Source organism: Temnothorax nylanderi, unplaced genomic scaffold (assembly GCF_030848795.1).
Source record: "Temnothorax nylanderi isolate EJ_2023f unplaced genomic scaffold, tnyl_v1.0 TNYL_tig0073_pilon, whole genome shotgun sequence".
Taxonomy (NCBI): domain Eukaryota; kingdom Metazoa; phylum Arthropoda; class Insecta; order Hymenoptera; family Formicidae; genus Temnothorax; species Temnothorax nylanderi.
Window position 1 is genome coordinate 118,196 of NW_027249135.1, and position 15,123 is coordinate 133,318.

Below are 15,123 nucleotides of genomic sequence, written 5' to 3' on the forward strand. Positions count from 1 at the left end.
GCGGAGAAGAGGAGGAGAAGGAGAGCGGTCGCTGGCGCGGCTCACAAGTCACACGTCCGTGCGGTGATATGCGAGAGGAGAGCCGCGCAACGCCGGGTAAAACGTTCACTGGCCGGAGCGGAGTAACGCGCGCGCGTTTTCGCCGGACGGAGTCGGCGGGCCCCGACGTGGCCGCCCGTCGCGCGAGTTTCTGTCAGAAGTCGTGCCCCGAAACGCCCGGCGGCTATGACGGGTTTGACACGGGCGTCGTAGATCGGCCGCCGCCGCCGCCGTCGCCGCCGTCGCCGTCAGCGGAGTCGGTGCGCGCGTACGCGCGCGGTGTCTCCGATCTTCCAAGTTCGGCCGGGGGCCCCCCGCCCGCCCCCCCGTACGACATGGCGGGCTTTCGTGACAGGGACAGGGCCCTGTTCCCGATCCGGAGCATCTCCGCGATCGTCCAGATCTTCAAGAATCAGCTGGAGAACAGCGCCGAGCCGGACCTCGCGCTGCTCTCGATCCTCGTCGGCGCCGTCGAGAACTCCCTGACGTGCAACCGCGTCTTCACCCCCCAGGAGAACGCCGTCTACGACGAGCCCAAGCTGCCGCCCGTCGAGTACCACATCGCCGAGGCGCTCTACACCAAGTTCCACGCGGTAATCAAGGGCGCCGTCGATCTCACCGTCTACGACACCAAGTACGCCACCCGGGAGCTCGTCAAGAAGGTGTCGGACGTGATATGGAACTCCCTCACCAGGAGCTACTACAAGGACCGGGCGCATCTGCAGAGCCTGTACAGTTACCTGACGGCGAACAAGCTCGACTGTTACGGAGTGGCCTTCGCCGTGGTGGCCGGCTGCCAGGTTCTAGGGTTCAAGGACGTCCATCTCGCCATGTCGGAGGACCACGCGTGGGTCGTGTACGGGGAGGATGGTACGGAGACCGCGGAGGTTACATGGCATGGTATGTGATTGCTGATCTTGGACTTCCGACCGTTGAAGATTGAAAGATCGCAATTTAATGAGATGTCCAGGACGGATTTTTTACAGTATGCTTTACATTTTTCCTTTGGAGGCTGTTGGATTGGAGTAATCTTGACGTTGCTTGTTTTTGAAATTTGTTTCTTTGTTATTCAGATAATAATGTCTCTGTGTAAAATTCTTTGATGTATGTAGAATGACAGAATTGAATCCCGATCTTTTTCTTGACTTGACCATTAAGATCCTACAGTTGCGACTTTAAAAATCAAGGGTCAGAAGTAATTGCAATTTATTACCAGGTAAGGGAAACGAGGATAAACGCGGGCAACCGGTGGAGCCTGGGGTAGCGTCTCGATCGTGGTTGTATTTAAACGGCCAAGCGATGGTGTGCACTCGTGCTCTGGAAGTGGCTACCATAGTGTCCGCTATAAATCCTAGTCTGAATGGGACTACCGACGCGGCCGAGGTAGCGTTGCTCCAGCAGGAGTTGCTGTGGCTGCTGTATGACTTGGGCCATCTAGCAAAGTATCCTATGGCGCTTGGTAACCTGGCCGAGTTGGAGGAGGCTGCGCCTACGCCTGGGAGACCACCGCCTATAGACCTTTTTCAGGTTTGTGATTCTAATTAAAGTATTAAACAACAACGCTGTTCATCTGCACATGCATACGTGTTATATACTGAATGCAATATTTTTGTAGGAAGCCGTAAGATCGGCAAGGAAATACTATGGAAACGCGCACGTCTATCCCTACACCTATCAAGGTGGATATCTGTACCGGCATGGATTACACGTCAACGCGTTTGCGTCGTGGGCCGACGCCGCGGATGTTTTGCGGAAGTAAGTATCTGACGCATCCCAGATAGCCAAGTTGCCCGCAGGTTGCTGTCAATTTGCTTAAAACTGCTCTGCTAAGTTGCCTTCAATATTGAGGAAAGCGGCTTCCGATTTTGCCTATTGGATTGCCAACTTTTATTGCCACCAAAACGGTTGCCAACAAATTGTGGCAACTTTTATGGCAATAAGTATACTACGAGCTTTCCGCTTGTTTGCGTAAGGTAATCGTTGTCTGCATAATGCTTTTAAGTTGCTCTAAACGAAATTACTGTTGTCCGGTAACAGCAATATGATGACAACTGAAGGGAAACTTATGCCAAACACTATTTCCTTTTTATGCCAAGGAATGCTTGGCTATCTGGGATAATTTTTCTTTGTAATCTTTTTGTTCACGCTCTTAATGCGTTCGCCGAAACTGCTTACCTTTGAACAACGGTGAATATGTTAAACGCTTCATTGATATGCGGTTTGTTAGCGGTGAGTAATAGAGTTCTATGCGCGACAGATACGATTATTCGCGGGACGACGGGGAAATATACAAGGAATTGCTGGAGATCGCCAACGAATTGATACCGCACGCGGTACGCGTCGACGAGCGCTTACTACGGCAGCCACGTTCCTTCGCGTACCTGCTGAGATTTTACGATGGTATTTGTCAATGGGAGGAGGGCGCCAACACTCCCGTGCTGCACATAGGTTGGGCCCGTCCGCTGGTGGGCACGATCTCGAAGTTCGACGCCAGTATACGCGCCCAGGTCGTCATAGAGTGCTACGAAACGGAGGCCAAGCAGAAGGAGGAAACGGCGCACAAGAGGGAGACGAGTCCCGAGGAGACCCTGAACAACAACAACAACAATTACTGTAAGACCAAGGAGAGAGGGAACGCGGCGCGAGATTTGATCAAGAGCCTAGAATCCAAAGTGCCCTCCAATTCGGCGTCGACACATCCCAGTATTCAAGCACTGACGGCGGCCTGCAGCGAGAAGATACTTAATAGAGATTACCTGCTACAGGGCGGCGGTGAGCCGTTCGTCGCGCCGTCGGACGACGCTCTACCACCGGCGCCCTCCACTTCCAAGGAGAAAGTCGAGCCTGAAGTAGTGACTGACTCCGAGAACGAGAGGCCGAGGATAACGTTGTACAGTCAGAAGATGAAGGGCCTCAAGGATCTGCTGCTCGCGGAGAAGCTCAACACCCACGCGATATCGCTGCAGCTCACGGCGCAGAGCCAGGTACAAATCGGTAAGAAGTCGCGCGGCGGCGACGACGTAGGTGTCAGTCAGCGTCCCAAGAGGACGCGTCGGGAATAGTATAAGATCCTCGACCGACGTTTCGGTATAGTAAAGTATTGAAAGTGCCACCACACTTCTCGAGAGATTAAAACTCTCCGCTCGTGCTCGCCGAGCGGAGGATGCGAGACGCCAAGCTTATCCGGCGCGGCCTTGCGCAAACCAAGTCATTAAGGTATACCGACCTCCTCGCTCTCGGTGTCTCCCGCGCCGGGGCGCGGATTCTCCTCGGTTAGACTCCTCCGGAATCTCGACTCGAGAGCGTCGTGATGAATTTCGTGCCGTTTGATTTGAATGAAGCCCTCCACGGTGCTCCTCTCGTTTTGCAACGACGCCGCGAGTTCTTGCGAGACAACGTTTACGTTACCGTCGGGGATATATCGCCGTTAGTACATATAGAGTATAAAGTAGGTAATGGAGAGAAAATTTGTAGAAAAGTACAAAAAAGTTTTCCCCCAACTTTTTAAGTTAATAGACGGATAATCGCGAGTCGCTCTCCCGTTGTCTCGCTGAGATCGTCAAACTCGTGACTCGAGTATTTTTGTCTGTAAATATCTCTCTAGATTCTTCCACAGTGCGTATATGGAGCTGTGACTTGCGGTATAAGAGGGGGCGGAAAGAGTGGAAAAAGAATCGAATATTGTACCTAAATCTGTCTCCGCGGGTAGACCGATCTTTTTTGGAGCACAGTTATTTATTCTACGAATTATACAATTTGCCGATGATAATCGCCGACGAGTGCGCTCGTCGGCGACCGTCACTTTGTCATACGTATATAATCTCTTGTTGCACTCTTATTTATTGATTCACGTTTTTTCTATTTGAGCTATTGCACTATTGATAATTACGATTGACAAGTTGCCGTTAATGTTTTTTACACTTGGTAGTTGAACTTCTGTTAGAATTACGCTTCTACGATCTAGTAAGGGAAAACACATTCCACTCCGCATGTGGTGCAAATTAATTAAGTTCTTACCTTAAGGTATTTTAAGCATCAAATTCTCGCTTATTTTTATAACTATTTATTTTCGGAATAATTAATTAATTTTAAGTATCTGTATTTGTAAGACTTTTCTATTTTACTGTTTGTCGAATAGGAGCGTTAGACAGTTCGTCATCCTGATCTTTGAATCTGAACCATCTGAGTGCGAAAGATGATATCGCGTTTTTAGTATTGTTGTCGCAAATCGCGTGTCACTTGATCCATCAGTCGTGCGTAATCTCTCTTCCGTTTTTAATATAAGAAACGCGTTTGCTTGTCCGGTGATGAGACCTGTGAACTGTCCGTGGCGCTCTCATTCGCGCGCTCTAGAGATTCGTACTCGTTTTGTCTCTCATTCTTTTTAATCCGTCGTGAAAAGAACAGAATGGCGACCCTTACGATCGCACTTCGCGTTGTGACTATGATCATGTTCAGTTAATCGTCGACCCACGCGCAGAACCGATAGTCACGCTTCTTCGGCTATTAATCGCTTTCAATCAGACGCGGCTTTACGATTTAACCTATTTTTTTTTTAAATTAATATTCTCTCTCTCCCGACTTTCGCAGGTGATCGATACCCGTCACCTGCGTCCGTAGTACGTAAAACTCGCTGCATTCGCATGCCGGACGCGGCCGGGATTCTTTGACGATGTTTAAAGCGGATTGTTGTAGAGTATGTTGTTGACAGGAATGAAAATATAATGTCCGAGCTGATCGACGATAACTTAATAATGAAGGGCGCTATCTTACTGTGATGCTGAATATATATATACTATATTATATTATATTATATATATAAAACAAAGTATATATATATATATATATAAATATAATTATACGATTTAATAACCGTAGTTGATAATGAGCGACGCGATACGATTCCGCGAACGCCGTGTCGCGATCCATAAAACTAATTAAACGACCGTAGTATTAACTTTAATCAAGGAACACGGAATACCGATATCGCAATGACAGTCCGTCGCTTGTGGCGCGCGCGTACCAAAATTCACACACAAGATTCTTCTGCGGATAGAACAATGTTGTACATCGACGATCGTCTTCGTTGAATTTTTGTTACCGCCTCTCTCTTTCTTTCTTTTTGTATGAATTTTGGTATTCTGCTGTCTTAGCATTGTCTCCTTTCGATGTGTACCGTCACTCATCGAGGCCGAGTTTCACCGGCAGTCTGGTTCGCCTAAATCCGAGCAGCGATTTCTTAAAGAAAAAAAAAATGGATCCGCGATACAAAAATCCCCCCGTTACTCAGATCTAATTAAATACATAATCATTGATAATACATTACATAATTATGAAATAAATTGCATAGTTATAAAATAAATTGATAATCGCCCGCTTGAAAATATTTGCAAGCGGCAGCTCTTGACAGAGACTTCTTAAAACAATCATCTTTCTGATCATGAAATATATAGTCCCATGTACATATGTACCTTTTGTAATATATTCTATATTAATCATGTATAATCTACGTATACATATAATCGTTGCTCCGAATTAGCCGCAACCGACTGACTTTGGTGCGACCGGCATTTTGGAAGAGAGGAGAGCGAAGATTGCGCGCGTTAACGACTCTCCAGAAACGAACGCTTCGTCCAGAGACAAGACGAGCCTCTGAGATCTCGCGGATCGCAATCGCGATCAAACCTTCTTTTTTTTTGTCATACACACACACCTTCGTACACACACACACACACACCTCCTGTTCAGTATTCTTTCCTCGTCCACGATAACGGAGCGTTAAAGACTACAGGGATTATAATGTGCATAATGGTAGGGAATAGTAGGTGAAGATATGGTGCATCAGAACAGTATTTTTGTATTTTAAACGGAGGACGCGCCCTCCGGTCGACGATATTATCGGTGATGTTTGCGAGCGTAGGAAAACAGAATGTAACAATCGCCGGGACGACGGCCGCGTTAATTGGCGGACTTATCGTGAAGCATTATACCCTTTTCCGGTTTCTTTCGCCCGGGATATTCCGGGATGTGTGCGATCGTCAATCGCGCGAACCAGGCAAATCTTGCGTGCGGGTGAGACGAACGGCGACTTTGAGAAACTTTCAAAAAAATAATGATGACGAGAACGAAGAAATAAGATCGTCACGTGAGATTCGTCGCCTCTTTGCCAGTCACGTCCTCTCACCTTTGTTCGCAAACGATTGTTCGGAATTGTGATTCTTGCGCACAGGGTGTCCTCGCCCTCATCCCGAGTTTCGACGTCGAGATTGTTCTTCGAGTTTAAGACGGATCTTTATTAGCGAAATTGATGAGACCTTTAAGGAATCTCTGGTGAAAAAATTTCTTATATTTTCTCAGAAATTTTCTAAGAATTTTTAATATTTTAGATTTATGAACAATTCTGAAAAAATATGTAAAAATCTGAAATATTTTATTATTCAAAATTCTCTTTCATTCTGAGAGTCTTAAAATTTTCATAGAAATTCTAATTAATAATATGACAAATTCTGAGACATTTTTCCGCCAGGGATAAGTTTTAGATTTGTCTGAAATCAATCAGGCAATTTAGGCAACTCCCTCACGAGTATAATTTTTACTATGTTGCGCTTCCTACAAAATCGCCGTAAAGAAAATATACATCTCCAATTTGTCGAGATAATGTCTCGTCGTTAAAGCTTAACTCGGGATGAAGGCGGGATACCTCGTAGAATGTGAAAAACTGTACACGATAGATGGTAGATTGATCTCCGTCTTTTTTATCCGTGCCCTTCTCACTTCCAACTCCGTATTTTACCGTAGGTAGAAAATAGTACTCGCCATAAACTCTTTTCTTCTTTTTCCTTTTTTAAAAATGCGACTACTCGAAGTTGCCTCGCTTTTTATTGTGAAAGAAGATCGGGATGGAACGATCGACTTGTCTGTAGAATCATTTTATTCGTCATTCTATTACGTCAGAGCATATTTTAACACATTACAATATTTGGTATCAGTCAGTGAGAATTTGTATCGCCAGGAAGGAATATTTTATTATAAGATACGATCACATTATATTTTGTTACGTACAGCTGAATAAGTAGTGCAAATCAACAAATCATCAATAAAATAAACCAACTGCGAATATATAAAATTTTGTATGAAAAAAAAATATGCTCTGCGTATTTATTTGTCCGATTTTCTTAATAAACGTTCGACGCGTACTTCCTCGGTTTTCCGAACGATTTTATCTACGATTTTTATAGCCACGATCTGGATTGTACCTCGAAGTTCTCTGAACGCAAAGGCCGCTAACTGTCGATCGAATCCATCCGGTATATTTATTTATCTTTGTGTGCCATAAAGCCCGCTTGCTGTGGCATGATTCATGCTGCATAACTGCGACGACACGTGCCAGCCACGCCGTTAGTTTCCTTATGAATGCTTTATAGGATCGATCAATCCTTTCGTTATGCGCAACTCATTCCGCTTGTTTTCCGTCGTTTCCTTGACACTGGCGCACACTCACACCGAGCCTCTGATGCGAAACGAAATCTCAAATGCGAGTATATAGTTTAACTTACACGATTAAGAGCCCTATTGTTCGCGTTGCTTTCCGTAGGATTGGCACTTCGGGCTCGTGACACGACATGACGAAGCTTCTGAGACGGTACAAATATCCAAAGGATGTTGCAAAGGCGCTCCAGATTGTAAATCGTCTTCTGAACGTCCCTCGGATTTTGCACTGTCGTTCCTACAGGGCTTCAACCGGCAAGAGAACACAATTGGAAATCTCAAAGACTCGCGTTCCTGTCGGGAACGTCTCGTCTGCTCGACTCGTCGTGCTTTCTTAATTTCCATGACAGACGGACGATATGCGATATACTTCGCCGGTTAAAGAGCTCTTGCAACGAATTGAATTCCCCATTACGAAATCTGAACTCCTGTGCAAACGAGTAAAGGTTTTATCAAAATAGCTCTTCTACTATTGCGTGCGACTCCTTTTTCCGATCGTTGCACGTCAATCATCTTTTACGTCTGTACGCGCTTTGAGATTTATTCGAACGATAACTCATCCAGAGCTTCGTAATGGGGAGATGTATTTCCACGTGAGGGCGTGTTAATTAGAGATATATAGGAGAAAAAAACGCTACTAGAGTAAAACTAAGTCCGAGTGTTTAAACATCTCTACGAGTAATTACACTTGCTATAAGCATAACTTCTCATGTACTTAAGCGAACGAAAAAAAAAAAAAAAAACCGAAGAGGAGCCTCGGTGACGTAAGCGTTACACGCAGAGCTGCGTGAAATATTACTTCACAGTGTTTCGATTATAAGGCAGTCAAATATTCTCTCGCATAATCACTTTCCTCTCAGAAAGCGCAGTAATCGGGGCGTTCCCTCGGAACGCCAATATACATAGATCTAGAGATTAGAAACGAGCTAATTATCGATACAACACACATTTAACGCATTAAATAATAGACAGTGAGACATGGAGAAAATGGACCGTGACGCTCGCAAGGATGGAGTAATATTTTGCTTGTCTCTGGTTACACCTGATAACGATAAATCGCGTCGAGATCGACGGCCCGGATGCGACGGGCGGTCGTGAACACGAGGAGAGAGAAGAACGAGGGAAGACGGAGAACATCCCGCGCTATTCTTCCGCCAATGCGATTAGAAGGATAGGCGTATCGCGACACTACGACAGCAACAGCCAGTAGCGAGCCGCCGGAATCGCGATATCGCGCGGCAGTAGAAAAAAAAGCCGTAGCTCCTTCTTGTCTTAGGATACAAAACGCATAATCCGATCCCTCGTGAGTCGGCTGGATTCTGACTATTGGTCCGGCGTATCGAGTATTAAAGGGACTGTCGCTGATGCCGGTATCGCGACACGGCGGCGAGCGAGCGTTTTTCGCGTGGTCTCGAACCGAAGGGAGTGTAATCGCAGCTAATTGTTAAACTGACAGAACAGTGAGACAGACAGATCTTAAGGCATCATGGAAATGTCTTGTTTTTTTCTGTGGATTACAATAAACTATTTTATTCTAACCGGTGGTAACGGTTCAATCGATCCCTGTCGTCCCATCCACTCCTTACGCGTATACTATACTTCCGTGTTATGTAAAGAAAGTGCTTTTAGAACGTTGAGAATATACTCTACGCCTGGTCCTTTCAGGAATGAGGATATCGTTAAAGTACACATTTCTCTTTATTGATTGACTTACGGTCTTCGGGGAACGTCGCTTTCATTTACATCATGTCGAAATTATGCTTCGTCACTTATTACAAAAAAGAAATTCCTGGCAGGAAGCGCGTCGCTCTCATGCCGGTGTCCGCCTTTAACGCGTGCGACGTTCTGTATTAACACTCTATAGAAGATTAATATAAAAGGTATAATAAATTACAGAGTTAAAGCGGTCCTTAGCTCGCTAGTAATATTTGGTCATTTGGTCGCTTTTGTAAAATCAAACGTTGATATTGTTTAACGTACATTGTCCTCGTACGGGTGGACATCCAGACGCGTACTAATTACCTCGTCGAATGATCTAGATAGATAGTTTCGTCAACGCACGAATCCTTGAGTAGAGGAAACAGTACGATGGTAACTTATATACTTTACAATAAGAATAATCTAACGAATCTATATAATACAAAGTGTCGAAAGAGTCGTGAACGATATATTATTTTTCGCTCACGGTTTATGCACACTGACAATCGCCTGTAATTTTCTTCGATCGATGTACCCTACATCTATACGTTTAGGCGAAGGTCGCGTTAATACTGTACTTACAAAGATCGTTCTCCGATCCGAACGATTGAAATAAACGCTAACCGATCGAACGATCGGATATAAAGATAATTTGTTCATATTTAAAGAATATTAGCGACGATATGCTTTCATCTTTGTAACTTCTAAGATACTGACAAGAATCAGATAGCTTATTGATTATCGTGTTCACCGTATGAAACAGTCACCGGTCGATAAAACATTCTAAATTCATTATTATATTAATTATTGATGATCCATCGTTTGAAAGAACCATTCCGTGAAACGCCGGAGTTGCTGCGCGGCTGCGTGATTCTCATCCTTCAGACGGCGATTTTCGTCTTCCAAGGAGAGTCGCAGATTCTCGGACTCCTGCAAACGTCGATTCTCGTCGCGTAATCGGCGCACCTCGTCCTCTAACGAGAGCCGCAGACGCGTCTCCCTCGCCATTCTCAGCTCGAGAGTGGACAGATGAGACTGCAATTCCGAAACGGGATTCCTGTAAAAGATACAATATTCTCCACTTAATTGTTGAATATCAGCATGCCCGATTAAATACCGTAGGAATGCTTACGCGTTTGCATTACATCCTTCTATGAGTCTGTCGTCGGACCATTCTTGAGCATGCTGCTTCGTCGATCTGTTGGAATCCGCATGTTGATTCTTCCAACAGTCCACGTTCGCGTCGTTGTGAGTTTTCACGTCTTTGATCGGCGTTAGATTATTGTGCGGTTTCATGATTGTATGAAGCGGTTTCGTGACGCGCGGCGATAATCTAAAGGGAAATCATTGCGTTATCAAATGAATCATTTAATTTAGGGACTTAATATTTTTATCTTATTATTTATTAATAATGTAATAAAATTGTATATAATATTTTGTTAGTAAAATTTAGTTTTTCACAATTAAACACAATTTTTCGCGAACCTTTCTTCTTTTGACAATTTATTCTCGCTCGGTGCCGGACTCGAGGCAGTGCTGGCATTCGAGATCACCGTGGCTGGCCTGGCCATCGTCAAGATTACTTCTGACCCATTGTTCCCGTTTTCCTGTCCATTCGCGGGCAACACGCTCAAGGTGGACGTGCTGTTACCGCACAGATTCTCCCTGGACCTGCACCTGTTCTGGATCTCCAACATATTATTGTTTATCTTGTTCGAGTTTTGATTCGGGCTCATCACGCTATTCATGAGATTGTTGTTGACGATCTGATTGTCGTCAGCGATGTAGTCGGGATTGATCAATCTCATCAGGTCCTCCTGCAGCGTGCTAGACGTCAGGTTCGCGGAATTCCGATGCGAGTTCCGCATACCTGGCTTGGGTCGAGGACTCTGGTTTCTGGAGCTGCCGCTGGACGGGGTGCGATTGCCGCCGCGATGCTTGTTGGCACGTCGCAGTCTGGGCGACACGCTGCCCGAGCCGTTCGACAGCTCGTCTTCGCTGGGCATCGTAGTCACCTCGGGACAATTGACGTCAGATATCCTCATTTCCGGCGGCAGACTCGCCGGGAAGTCCTTCGACTGTCGGTATTCGACGCTTACTTTGTGAGGCACCGGTCGCTCCGACATGCTGGTCTTCAGGCAGGTGACCTTCTCGCCTACTTTGAAATCGTGCGGCATCTCGTATTTAATGAGGTCTCGATTATGCTCTCCATTGCTGTCGTTGTTGTGTTTCCTCTCGTTACCACCGTGCTGACACTCCATCTCGTACTTGGCCAGCTCCACGTCGTACTTGCTGTTTCGCCTCTCGTAAATATCCTCCGAGTACTCATAGCCGATTCTCTTCTCGTGAGTTCTTACGTCGTGCTCGTACTTGGCCGCTGACCGGTCGATCACCTTCTCCTCCTGCATCTCGTATTTGGAATTTCTGTCCGGTTTTGTGGGTGTCTCATAGTCGTACTTGCCGCTGGACTGCTCGTACTCGTTGTACTTGCCGAGATTGTTGTTGCTGCCCGACTTCGGCAGACTGTAAACGGCATTGTGCGCCAACGGGAGGGAATTCGACGGGCCGAGCTTCTGATGGCCGTGATGCTGCACGTCATTCTTGTGGAGCTCCCTTTGAGACGCGTACAGGTTCTCCTGCTTAATCTCGTATCGCTCCTTCTGCAGCTTTACATAATTCGTGGGTACGTGATCCTGAGCGCGATGCGCATTGTCTAGCTGCCGCTGATAATTGTCGTGTCGCGCGTTCTCCTGAATCATCTTTGACGACACATAATTGCTCTCCTTCGTGTAATGCTCGTGATTATGCTCGCGATGCTTCGAACCGTCCACGAGTTGTTTAGCGCTGGCGTAATGAGTCTTGTCTTTCTTCTGGCCGGACTTGCTGGGTGTCACGGCTTGGTAGTTCTGTCGCACTGGTAGCGGAGGCGGCGTACCGTCCGGGCGATGATTACCGTCTTGATCTTGCGGTTCTAAAAGCTCGTACCTGGAATAAAAAACACTTTGTTTCCCTTCGATTCGTTTACCAAGCGTAAAATAATTTTCTATATTAATCGGATCCGACAAAGACGGACGCGGCATTACACGTTCAACGATCGACAGTTTAAAAAGAAGCTTTGTTAATGTTACGATGAGTCGTGTAAGGATTAATGCGATCTCACTGTTAATCACTCACCAACGATCATCGGCACTACTGTGTCCGCTACTGCTGCTAGTCATTGTACCCTCCAACGGAAACCGTGGATCGTTGAACGATCTAGAGCTCGATCCAGTACCGTACCCGGAGCTGTTGCTCGATCGCGGCGGGCTGAACGATCGATCGTATCGCCGTTGATGCGACATCGCCGTTTGCTGACTCGGCGTGTTATCCGCGCTGGTTACATTCTCGTAATCCCCTTCGTAATTATTCGACAGGTAATGACAGTTTTGTAGCGTGCAGCCTCTATCGTATAAAAAGAGGGAAAATCTATTTAATGCTTCAGTTGATTTAGTTACTCTAAAACTTTAGCTTTCCGTTAGTTTCATCAGTCTAACTACTTAATTTACAAGTTGAAACTTGAACTTATAAAAGCGGCGTATAAAAAAAATAACGTAAAATTGGTTAAACTTAATTTTGTATTCGATTTACTTTACGAAGTAATTAAAAATCGATCGAAAGCTCTCGGAAAACCGGGACAAGATAATTTAGGATCCTGTACCTTCGCGGACTTCCGTCGTTGGTCGGCGGTATCACGGTGACGGTAACCTGGGCGCTGGTCTTCAATAGATCGACCATCTGATCGTGACTTAAGGTCGACACGGCCACCTTGCAAATCTCAACCAGCCGGGAGGCCTGCCTCAGGCCCGCCTGCCACGACAGCCCCATACTTTCGACCTGCGTCACAACGCCGTCAGGCTGGACGTGGAAGCCCAACTGTCCGAGGTTGTTTCTCTTCAACGACAGCTCTGAGGCCGGCGCGCCTTGAGTTACGGCACGCAGCCGAGCCACAATTTCCATTAACTCGTCCCTCTCGCCGTAATCACCGCGTACGTGTATGGTAATGCATTCGCCTTGATGATGATACAATCTTAAACTGAACCGCAAAGCAAAGCATAAATGTTAGGCCAATTAATCGTTCGATTTCCGCGAGCGTTTTTATGACAAACTGGTCGTGAATAATGCGCTAAGTGGCGGTTGCGCGATCTCTAGCGAGCAACTTAAGAAATTATTACGATTGGAAGCTGAAGAACTTAATTTTTTCATCAACATGTTAAGAAGTTAACTTTTAAATTAGTAGATGTGCGTGGTAATAAAATAACGTGACATATTAAGAATCTAAGATGTTTACCTATTCGTTTGGGCATGCCATCCGAGCACGCTCACGCACGGAGTGACGAATACTATCTGCCTGGAGTGCTCCTCGATCAACACGATGGTGTCTATACTTATGCCTAAATAACAATCGGTATTCTGATTGCTGTCCTCGAGTATGACTTGCCAGCAAATAGCGCCGCGTTGAGACGCGTCGCAAGAGAGCCGCGGTCGCACCGCTGTCTTCTTCTTGCTGCTGAAGGAGAGCATCGCTGTTCCACAGAAAGGAAAACGATAAATATCTCAGAAATGTCATTAAAATAATTTCGATCTAATTAAATAAATTAAATTTTATATTTAATTAGTTATATGAGATTTACTATCACGTTATAATTCAAAACAAATAGAATTTGCTAAGAGCTTAACGTACAGAACTTCTGGCCAGTGTCGACAACTGTGGTGGTAGTATAATTCGTGACAAGATCCTTTAGATACTCCTGTCTCGTCCTCGTGGCCATTGTGGCGAACTTTTCAGATCTGGCGAGAGACACATGTTCGGTTTCATTAATTTAATCGACGTACAAAACTGAGAAAGAAAAGGAGACTTACCTGTGAGCCGCATTTTCGGCGTTTATGACCTTCGCCAAGATAAAGTCTGCGAAGGCCTTTCCTTTCGTGAATGTCGCACCCTGCGGAACGGGCGGCCCAAATATGGGCACTTCTTTGCTCCTGGACACCGCCACGCTGTACTGCGTGTTATCGGTGCAAGGATTTACGGCTCGCACGATGATAAACACATGTTGGAACTGGGAGCGTATCCTTCGCGGACTGAACGGTAACGCACCAGGTTCCTGGAGAAGCAAATTATCAATGTGTGACCTTGCATTAAGCTACATAAAACATGTAAGAGAGTAAAATCACCTGCTCGAAATATCTAAACTTGAAGAACCGGTATCGCGAATGTGCAGATAAATTTCTCGTAGTCTAACGTAAGTACGCGACAGGTATATCGCGATCCCGACTAAATATCCAGCAACGTGAATCACGCGGCGGCGATCGCGATGTCTCACGTTGCTTTTTACGGAGCTGGCACAATAAATCTAGAGAGTGAGCGCGTCATATATACCCATACCGTTTCGCCGCGCAATCATTATCGCACAATTGCGTAATCGCGGCGGCCTTAATTTACGACCGGTCGTAAAGCCGTACCTGAAAAACTATCGTGACTATGTCATTTCCGATGTGCCTCTTCCTCAGCAGCTGCTGCCGGTTGTTAGGCGTGAAGGGTAGCATGGTGGACACGTGAAAGGTGACTTCCGTCCCGCGATGCGTCGCCGCTACCGCGTGCGTACCCGTCGAGTCGGTTCTGGTGTCCAGTCCGGCCTTGTAACCCTCGAATCCTCGCAGTCTTATTCTTTGGCCTGTCATGAAAACATGCAATTATCTCAATTGCCCGGCGCGCAGCGGAGAATCGTCGGTCATCATGGTACGCGTCTTCAGGACGCGCCTGTGTTTGCATATCGAGCGTTATCAATCTTGTTTTCTACGTGGTCACGCACGTTCTTGTATTAAAAGAATACATCAAACATGATCCTATCTTTTCGAGGA

At 46.0% G+C, this 15,123-nt stretch overlaps 2 protein-coding genes across 3 annotated transcripts in view; one reads left to right on the forward strand and one right to left on the reverse strand.

Annotated features, from left to right (window-relative positions):
• Nucleotides 1-68: 68 nt before the first annotated feature.
• Mnn1 (menin 1) lies at nt 69-9,065 on the forward strand. Its single transcript, XM_071708975.1, has 4 exons — nt 69-939; nt 1,256-1,566; nt 1,655-1,794; nt 2,297-9,065. The coding sequence occupies exons 1-4, from the start codon at nt 69-71 to the stop codon at nt 3,099-3,101; spliced, it is 2,127 nt and encodes a 708-aa protein (XP_071565076.1). The 3' UTR covers nt 3,102-9,065.
• A 141-nt stretch (nt 9,066-9,206) lies between these two features.
• LOC139774036 (signal-induced proliferation-associated 1-like protein 2) overlaps nt 9,207-15,123 on the reverse strand; it is a 57,233-nt gene continuing 51,316 nt past the window's right edge. For both annotated transcript variants that reach the window (XM_071708969.1, XM_071708967.1), the window contains exons 6-14: nt 14,725-14,936; nt 14,125-14,366; nt 13,946-14,052; nt 13,553-13,787; nt 12,923-13,297; nt 12,400-12,666; nt 10,711-12,210; nt 10,358-10,558; nt 9,207-10,282 (exon numbers count right to left, since the gene is read on the reverse strand). In XM_071708969.1, coding sequence (XP_071565070.1) covers nt 10,030-10,282; nt 10,358-10,558; nt 10,711-12,210; nt 12,400-12,666; nt 12,923-13,297; nt 13,553-13,787; nt 13,946-14,052; nt 14,125-14,366; nt 14,725-14,936 — 3,392 coding nt within the window. In that variant the 3' untranslated portion in view covers nt 9,207-10,029. The remainder of the gene's footprint in view (nt 10,283-10,357; nt 10,559-10,710; nt 12,211-12,399; nt 12,667-12,922; nt 13,298-13,552; nt 13,788-13,945; nt 14,053-14,124; nt 14,367-14,724; nt 14,937-15,123) is intronic.